Source organism: Monopterus albus, unplaced genomic scaffold, assembly GCF_001952655.1.
Source record: "Monopterus albus unplaced genomic scaffold, M_albus_1.0 scaffold335.1, whole genome shotgun sequence".
NCBI lineage: Eukaryota > Metazoa > Chordata > Actinopteri > Synbranchiformes > Synbranchidae > Monopterus > Monopterus albus.
In genome coordinates, this window is record NW_018128215.1 from 388,853 (window position 1) to 398,796 (window position 9,944).

General features: G+C 42.2%; 2 protein-coding genes across 2 annotated transcripts in view; both read right to left on the minus strand.

Moving 5' to 3' along the window:
- Positions 1-2,923: 2,923 nt before the first annotated feature.
- LOC109974509 (junctional protein associated with coronary artery disease-like) lies at positions 2,924-9,938 on the minus strand. Its single transcript, XM_020624720.1, has 2 exons — positions 6,704-9,938; positions 2,924-6,057 (listed from the first exon to the last, which is right to left on the minus strand). Exons 1-2 carry the CDS (start codon positions 9,879-9,881, stop codon positions 6,023-6,025), a joined length of 3,213 nt encoding a protein of 1,070 aa, XP_020480376.1. The 5' UTR covers positions 9,882-9,938; the 3' UTR covers positions 2,924-6,022.
- LOC109974487 (junctional protein associated with coronary artery disease-like) overlaps positions 9,929-9,944 on the minus strand; it is a 7,951-nt gene continuing 7,935 nt past the window's right edge. Inside the window, exon 4 of the mRNA XM_020624691.1 lies at positions 9,929-9,939. Within this exon, the coding sequence (XP_020480347.1) occupies positions 9,929-9,939 (11 nt within the window). The remainder of the gene's footprint in view (positions 9,940-9,944) is intronic.

A 9,944-nucleotide genomic window follows, 5' to 3' on the forward strand; every position in this document is an offset into this window, starting at 1 on the left:
GCTCACATTAACAATATGTACATTTTTTGTAATGTAGCCATTATAAGATGTATTCATTATGTCAGCTGTAATATGTGAAATATGTTATTTTATATTTTGCATAATCAGTTTGTTGTTATATGATTGAAAAATTGTTGCAAATTCATATCCTGCTTAAGGACTGAGTAGAAATTTGTAATCATGACTCAAGGATCATTATGACTTAATTAAATTACCTTTCTATGGATCAGGTCAGGGCACTTATCTAAATAAAATCTTTGAAAGTATGTGGAATCAATGCTTTTTGTCACAAATGATATGGCATGAAGCTCTTTCTCTACAAAATCTAAGGAACCAATGACATCTAATTGATACAGGCTGATGAGATTGATTTAGCTAGTTTACCCACTTTATTGTGTTTTGTGCAATCAAAAAAATGTATTTTCATATTATTAAAGCACCTTAACAATTCATTTTTATGCCACATAAAAAGACAGCTAAATCTACAAAAACATCACATCTACCATTATGTTTATTCATTACAAATCATGTACTAATTTAGTTATGTATGTCCATATCAATCTAGGAATTATATCTTCCTCTAGATTTGACCTACAAGTATTTCTAGCCCTGCCCACCTTCTCTGAATTCTACATAACTGAGGTCCATTTATTCTGTTATCCATGATTTTTAATTATACGTTTTAACTCTGACTTGCTATACTTGATCTCCATACATACTGTATCTGAAATACTTCCTGCTCCTTTATCACATTTAACCTGCTTGCTCATTGCCCCCTACTCCTATACATGCTGGAATCTGCACAAATTTTACATTATTTCTGAATTTTGAAGATTATTTGTTAACAGAACTAATTACTTTTGAGTGCTTTTGCATTAAACATATTCTGTTCGGGTCAAAATGGCCCAGATTCAATTTTCACCTTAAGAAAAAAAATATTTCTAAACATTTTTTGGGCTGAAATTTAAATTTCATTTTGTCATAAGATAAAGTGTGAAATAAAATAACAAGGGAAGGCGAAATCTGTTGTTGTCAATACACCAGCAATGCCTCTCTTCACGACCAACCCATTTGACCAAGATGTTGGTGAGTAATCAGAACTGGAGGCTATGTCTAGCACGCTATCTGAAGAAGCTGTGATCAGAAAGCTTTGTTTGTGTTCTCCAGTTGTGTGTAGCGTTTCCGTTTTCCTTGGACTTGTGTTTAGATGTTATACGGCTGGCTTGCAGTATAAATTGCCTGATATTTAAACTGCTTATATACACTCTCTATTGCGCTAATATAACTTTAAGAACATAACCCTCTTGAAAATGAAATACTTACCATCCATCTATCCATCTTGTCCGCTTATCCAAGACTGGGTAATGGGGGCCGTAGCCCAAGCAGAGCCTCCCAGACTCCCCCTCTCCCCACACACCTCCTCTAGCTCCTTGGCCAGCCGGGAGACATAGTCTCTCCAACGTGTCTTGGGTCTGCCCCGAGGCCATAGGTGAGGGTAGGAATGTAGATCGACCGGTAAATTGAAAGCTTTGCCTTATGTCTCAGTTCCTTCTTCACCACAATGAACTGGTACAGAGAACACATTACTATGGATGCCACACCAATGTGTCTGTCAACCTGCCATTCCATTTTTCCCTCACTCGTCAACAAGACCCCAAGATACTTGAACTTCTCCACTTGAGGGAGCAACTCGCCCCCAACCCAGAGAGGACAATCCACCTTTTTCCGATTGAGAGCCATGGCCTCGCATTTGGAGGTGCTAATTGTCATCCCTGCCGCTTCACACTCAGCTGAAAACTCCTCCAGTGCACACTGTAGGTTTTGAACTGATGAAGCCAACAAAACCACATCATCCGCAATAAACAGGGATGAGATTCTGTGGCCACCAAAACAGACACCCTCCATTCCCTGGCTGTGTCTAGAAATTCTGTTCATAAAAATAATGAACAGAATCAGTGACAAAGGGCAGCTTTGGCGGAGTCAAACATGCACCAGAAACAGGTCTGACTTACTGCCGGCAATGCGAACCAAGCTTTTACTCCAATCAGGGAATGGATAGCCGGTAACAATGAGCTCCGCACTCCATAGTCCCAAAGTACCTCCCATAGGATGCCATGAGACACACGGTCGAATGCCTTCTCCAGATCCAAAAAAACACATGTAGACTGGTTGGGCAAACTCCCATGAACCCACCAACACCCTACTGAGGGCATAGAGCTGGTCCAGTGTTCCATGGCCGGGGCGAAAACTGCACTGTTCCTCACGAATCCAAGATTCAACTATCGGCCGGATTCCCCTCTCCAGTACCCTGGCATAGACTTTCCCGAGGAGGCTAAGAAGTGTGATCCCCCTATAGTTGGAACACACTCTACAGTCCCCCTTCTTAAAAAGGGGGACCACCACCCCAGTCTGCCAGTCCAGAGGCACCGTCCCTGAATTCCACGCAATGTTGCAGAGGCATGTCAGCCAAGACAGCCCCACAACATCCATAGACTTGAGAAACTCGGGGCGGACCTCATCCACCCCCGGAGCCTTGCCACCAAGGAGTTCCTTAAATACCTCGGCAACTTCAGCCAGGGTAATGGATAAGTCCCCTCCCGAGTCCCCAGCCCCGGCTTCCTTTACAGAAGGTGTGTCGGAGGGAAATACTTACACTTTGAAAAACATGAGACTAATGACAACGTTCTTGTTGAACTTGCTGTTGACTACTTCTTAAGCTTGTCTTGTTTCCTTTGTCTTTCCCGTACAATAATGTAGATTTTAGAGAAAGTAAGTTGTAGTATTTCTAACATAGTTCTGAAAGAACAAAGTAGGTTTTATTTTCTACAGAGGATATGTAAAGGTCATAAAGTATGTAAAGCAACTGATCACAAACACAACATTCATGCAAAGAGTTTATTTATGAATCAGACTGCAGTATCATACAACAGTAGCACAATCATATGACCATGGATTATGCTCATATTTATAGATACAAAGATAAAGGCATGTGTTAAAGGAAAAGGAAAAAATGAATGAATTTTTTTTTTGATTCACTCTAAAAATAGCTTTTAAATACTTGGCATAGTTTTGTAAATTAAATTATGAAACATAATGTTTTGCCCACTGCTTTTACCATTGGAGTACCAAATGCAAATATATTTTATGAAAAACATTTTTTTCCTCCTCTCTCTTGCATTTCATGCAAGGAAGAAAAAAGATGTCAGTGAGTACAAAAAGCACTTAAATCTCATATGAAAATATAAAATATTACAAGTGTGCATAATTACTTCATGTTGCACATAACCTGCAGTACAAAAAGTCAAATGACACTATGTTCAAGTGTACCCGACATGCCAATTACTGGGGCGGGGGGTGTATGTACTGAAATAGTTATTCAAATGTTGTTAGGGGCAGTTTACACACAAGACCGAGGCAAGGCCCTTCAGCCTCCAAAATGAACTGAAAATGAGATATGTTAGTAATCATGGGTGTGCCAGCTTGTCCTCCCTGTGATGCTGACCATGAGCTTGTCGTGAAACACTGAATCACATCCTGTACTTTTTATAATTATGATTTTTGTATTATTTGAAATTCACAGTTTTGATTCAATGTTCCTACAAATAAACAGCATGAAGAGCAGAAGCTATCCACAATGCTACTGTACCTCTCCAGCCAGAGGGATGGCAGAACAGCAAGTCGTTTGTAAAAAGCTAAGGTATGGAACAGTGCTTAGTACGTTGGTATTTGGCATTGCCTGAAATATAATGTAATGCACACATAATAAGGCGAAATGATTATTTCAAATTTACAAGAAATGTTTGAAATGCTAAGACAAAGCTCTGAGTTGATAAAATGCTACAACTGTAAAATGCTACATAACAGTTAAGTGATACTTGACGAACAATTAAACAGTGATGGATTCCTACAGAGTTGTTGTTGACACATCATACCAGTGCTGTGTTGTTGTGGAAAAACCACATAATTGCATAAACTTGTTTTTAATTCACAAGAAGATTTTTAATAATTATTTAGATTCTGAAATATGATTTCAAGTGTATTATAAACCCTGCTCTTTTAAAATACTTTTTGCAAATATGTGGTTTTTAGCCAGTAATAGCATTGTACCCTTTAGTGCAATAAATGATAGTGACATTTACACAAATGAACACACTGCAGAATGAAAGAAACAAAGAAAGAGAATTAGGAGGAAAAGAAGAAAGAAAGAAAGAAAGAAGAAAGAAAGGGTAGAAGGAAGAAAAAACAAAAATCCCAATTTTATTTCTAAACATGTTTTGAGGAACCAACAACAGAACAATACATGATTTGAATTGGAAGACGTACAACAACAAAAATAAACACACAGGTCATGTCTGACCACCAACATAGGCAATACAGCTGAGATGGATTTATGTATAAAATATCACACGAATATCACACGGAGCATCCATCACTGACTCTGTTAGCATATGAAAAAGCACAATCAGAAAGTTTCCATCACGTCAACACAATGATGAACCCTATCGCTCACTGAAACTGAACTGTGCGATCAAGGCACACCACAGGGTCATCCCTTCCTACTGTATATCGCTCTGTTAGATTTTAAAGCACTAGAAAATTATGTATACTCTCAGTATGATACTATACAGACATATGATACTTTCAGCTATAAGCGTGGAGAAATAAAATTTTATGGTTAAATACAAAATATCTCTTAAAATATTTAAAATATACTTTATTTTGTACATTATGCAAACTGATTAACAATTCGATGATAACAAAAATAAATATTTCGTGAAATGTCATCTCTTTGTGATACAGATGTATGAACATAGATATATATCATGAAGTAAAGTACCCACCCCTGATAAGCGCCCATATACCCTGACACAATTCCATATCCCTGTAGTATGATCTGAATGACACGTTCACATTAAAACTCCTGACAATGGTTCCTACAGGTAGCTCCACTATACTGCTGAGCTGTTTGTACAACAATATTGCTCTACTTATCTTTTTTTTCTATATCCCTATATCCATCTTTAATGCTGATCAAAGTTGCTGACACCACTTCTACTCAATTCAAGCCTTTATTGCTTCCTGAAATTACCTGGAATTGGGAGCTATACATCGGACTAACCAGAGACTTCACCTGATCCAACCAGGAAACACGCATCTGGGTAAAGAAGGCAGCTCTTCCTATCCAGTGTAGAACCAAAGTATTGTATAACAGGTCGCTGATCTATCATGTCATGTGGTATAGAGTCACTCTTCACTGAAGAGCTCTACATGTTATGGTTGCAGTGTGTACAAAAGCAATGAGACAGGGCACGATGTCATTAAACTCTAAAATAAGAAAGGCTGATTTATCTCATCTGAAAATCAAAACAGTTCTTGAGCCAGAGACAGTGATGTCCAGTTCTAAAACAGTTGTCGCCTCATCACAACAATCAGATACGCAGTTTATTTTGGTGTAGTCTAAATGCAACAGAACAGGTTTGTGAAATAACCCTTCTATGTCTATGCTAGGTTAAACATAAATGCTTACATTCATATCCTTAACAGCTTGCCCGTAAACAAACAGATCAGTTCAGTATGCAAAAAATGTCTCCTCTGTATTCACTAAGGGCATTTCAGAAGTTCTAGTATGCATGACAGAATTGCATAATGTCTGCCAATGAAAAAAGCATAGGGAGGATAGAATAGAAAGGACAAGCCGCTACAAGAAGACTAACTAGTAGAAACCCTATAAGAGGATGGGCTTGGGTATGGAGGACAGTTGGGACTGTGGGAAATCAGTTTGTGGATGCTGGGTAGGGATTCGGAGTGGAGGTTGCCCCTCAAGTTAAAGGGGTACCTTCCTTTGGCAGTGGCACAGCACTCTTAGTAGTCAACGCAGCGCCGAGGGTGAGGGTGTACACAATGCTCTTGTCGGACAAGAAGGCCATTTCAGTGTCAACATGAGATGAAGGCATTCTAGTAGGCAGCCAGGTCACAGTGTTGGAGCTAAAAACCTCAGATGGAGATGATGGATGTAGTCTTTCTACATGGTCTCCACTCGGTTGGGATCATGGGGTTCTGAGATGTAAAGAAAAAAAGAATGATTTAAAAAAGTGGACTTTTTAAAATCTGTATCCAATATTGTATTATCTACCATATTAATTTAAGCCAGAGCTGCAAAGTGCAAAAGATGGACAAAAACTATCTTACATGGGACAGAAAAAACATGCTTTAAGTGTGCTTGATTCAGTTTATTTCATACAATACATCCCAGTGACATGTGTAATACATTTGAATTTGCTGAGGAGAGAAGACGTGCGCTGTCTTGGGACACTGACACCATCTTGTGGAGATGCCTTTAACAGCAAGGCCCACTGACAGTTTCTTCAACAGTTCATTTTTATGATGATATGAACAGCTGTGCTCTTCTGCTATTTGAGTTTTAAAACTGAGGAGGAAAATACCCAGAAATTATGAGGGGTGAGAAGAAAATAATTGTGGTTTCAACCATCTCTCTTAGTACAGTTTAATGCCCTCTTAACAGATTCAAACATAAAGCACAGTTGTGGTCAAAATAACCTATGTAGCATACAATGAGTTTCTTTTCTGAAAAGCCATATCCTTCATGTTCTATCAACAGCATCATCCATTGTGATGTTAAACACAAACACATTTTGAAACACAAAGATTGTCAAAGTTTAATTTCCACTTATTTTCATCTTACCTGAGAGTGATGACTCCTCCTCATCTTGCAACACTGTCTCCTCAGAGACCTGCTGTGAATGGGTGCCCTCTGGATCATTCTCCTCGTCTCCCGGAGAAGCAGGGCTGGGCTCCTCTGCTTGCTCGTCTTTGCCCTCCCCCTCAGCCTCCCCAGAGTCAGTACTTCTGATGCTGAGGCGCCTCATGCGATACATAACGTCCACTTCCCTCATCCGGGCAAGGCGCTCGACTGCCACCCGACCTGGAGAAACAGCCAGCTTGTTCTGTAGTGCTTCAAATCGGTGGGAGGGGCCCCTGCTCTTCCTCTCCCCCTCTAAGCTAAGAGACAACCTGCGATCTAGGTTTGGGGGAACTGAAAGTGGCAGTCTGTCTGGTGGAAACTCTGGTAACCCTGGGTGTTCTCGCCCCAAATGAGTCCGTAGACCAAGTCTGTGCTCTAGGACAACAGATGGCTTCTTTTCTTCTTCCTGCTTGTCATCAGGCATGGTATTGTCTTGTGTCTCACACTCACATTTCACCTCAGCTGTCTGTTTGTCAGCACTGCCTTCAGGTGTTTCTCCAGTAACTTCTGTCTGTCCTAATTCTGCTTCCTTATTTACTGTTTCACTAACACACTGTTCCCCTGTGACTTGTGGGGCTGCAGGCACATCAGTTGCTGATATTGTGGACGCACTGTCTTCCCTAACTCCAGTCACTGGTATGCTCTCAGCAGGATTAACTGCACCCATATTATCCAAGGTTTCTGTCTGAGCACTGTCTGCTTTTTCACCCTCTTCCGCATCTTCATGTGTCAATGAATGCTGCTCTTTTGTTTGAGCACACAGGTCAGACCCTGACTGATTCAAACTTGAGTCATTTAGCTCCTCTGTTTTTATACCCTCTGCTGGACTGTCTAACGCAGCGCATTGTTCTGGACTGCCATTTTGATTGGCCGAGCTGTCCGAGCTGTTCTCCTCATGAAGTGGAGGCAACGGTCCCTGTCTCATCTGATTCTCAAGCTCTCTTTTACAAATAGGGCACTCCTCTTCTGATTCAGTATTGAGATCCTGAAGTGACTCTGCGTCATTAGCTTTGGAATTGCCTGTGGACAGTTTATTGGCATCTGCCGGATCTCTAGACTGACGCAAAGCCTGGCATATGTCCTCATAATCAGGAGGACTAGTGAGTGTAGAAGCATCCTGCATAGGCTGCCTATCTGCCCATGGTACCTCAGCTGCTGTGGTGTGCGTTGTTGGACTGAAGTCACAAAGTGGTGTCTCAATGGGCTCATCTGGCAGGTCTAGTTTCACTGTTCTGCCATCATTGCTTCGTCTGCGCGAAAGATGCGCAACAACCCTGTATTCTCTGAAGCCTGTCTCCCGAGGTGGGACAGGGAGCTCCTCCCTAAGCTGCTTACTGAAGGTTACCGATTTTGTCGCAGGCCTGGAGAAGGCGCTCTTGACTTCCCTGTATTCTGGGTCAACAGACCAGCTTACTGCACTGCGCCTAAGGCTGCTGGGTTTGTTGAGAGGTTCTGATGCCAGTCGGATTTTTATACGCTCAGGGATTTGAACAGAACCATTTGGGACTTTATTGCTGGCATTGCCTAACTCCAAGATGTCTTTGTAGGCCTCATTGAGGTCCTCTATGCACTTGTCAACGCTGGGCTGTTTGCTGCTCTGCTGCTGCTGCTGCTGCTGTTCCTGGGCTTCTTTTTTGATGGTCGCCAGCTCTTTGACAGCATCCCATGTTCTCTGACTGGTCGGTTTGATCAGGAACTGTTCAAATGCCTCCTGGCCACTGGTTGTTGCTGGTTTGGTTTCCTCCACATTTCCTGAGGGTGGCACTGCTGGCTGCTGAGCTGTGCTCTTGTTCAGCTGGTTGGAGAAGGTGGCGGTCAGGGAGAAGGCGCTGTTGCTTGACAGTTTGAGGCTCTTCACTCCCTGTATAGGAAAACTGAAAGCAGTGCCCACTACACTGCCGTTGTCAGGAGGGACTTCAGTGCTGGGAGGGACAGGGTCTTGTTGTGCTTCCTTGTTTTCAGGGGCAGGTTTTCGGGCCTCTGGGCTAGTTTGTGTCTCCTGGTCTCGATACTGGTTTGCAGGCCAGGATCCTGACAGTTTCAGCTCCTTGTAATGGTTTATCTTAGGGGGTCTACAAGGTAATTTTTTAAACATTTTGCTGCTTGCTCTACTGCTTGTCTTGCTGCTTGCTATGCTACCAGTTAGTGCTTGCAGCTCAGCTTCAGCTGAAGATGTGCTTTGGAGACTTTGGTTTGTTAAATGGCCAGTTTTGTTGTCACTTGGACTGCCCGCTGGGTCTGGTGACTTCTCATTGTTGTTATTCTGATCACGGATTGTCCCAGTGGGCTGTGGAGTAACAGGGACAGACACCAAACAAAAAATTGTCTCACTAAGTCTCTTTTTTAAATTCTTGGATTTGTCTTTTTCTGGTTCAGGTTGTTCCACCTTTTTTACTTCTGAAACAGTTTCTGAAACACCATGGTCAGCTGGCTTGCATGGGGGAGGTGGTGGTTTACCCAGAATGGATGAAGGAAAAAACTGACTACGGTTTTGTTCAGAAGCTACGCTGTCACTTTTTTTGTTTATTCCCCTGTTGCACCATCGATTACTGCTGTCATTTTCTGTGACAGCTGTTTTGCGGTTGTCAGTAGTGAGAGCTGGCCCCTGTTGGGGAGGAAAGGCACTATCATGTGTAGATTGTCCTAAAATCTTAGCGGACGGAATTTCCTTGTTGATGTTACGGATCTTGTCTGAGTCAGTGAGAGAATTTCCGCCTGGCCCTCCTGAGATTTGCTTCACTCTTGGGTCTTCAGTGGGTAATTGACGGGCATGACCTGGTTGTTCTTCATGTCCAGAATGTACCTGTTTTCGATAGGATGCACCACGATCTCCATAATGTTCCAGCCACGAACCACCTCTAGAAAGCCACCTTCCAGGATCTGAGCTGTGCATCTGCAGCGCTTCCACCCTCCATCTTGGGCTTGCCATTTCACTGCGGTTGACAGAAACTGCTCTTGGGGGTAAGACTCTTTTATAAGAAGGAGGTGGGATGTAGCCAGGGGGCTCCATTCCAGAGATGGCAGAGTGTTGTGCGAAGTAATCTTGTCTTAGCTCCCCACCCCTCGGATAATAGATAGACCTGTCTTTTTGTTTGGCACCCTGGTCTATAGCAAGCATTTCTGCGCTACCCCTAGTCTGCTGGTGAATCTCATATGACGGAGGCTTTAAAGGCCTGCTGAA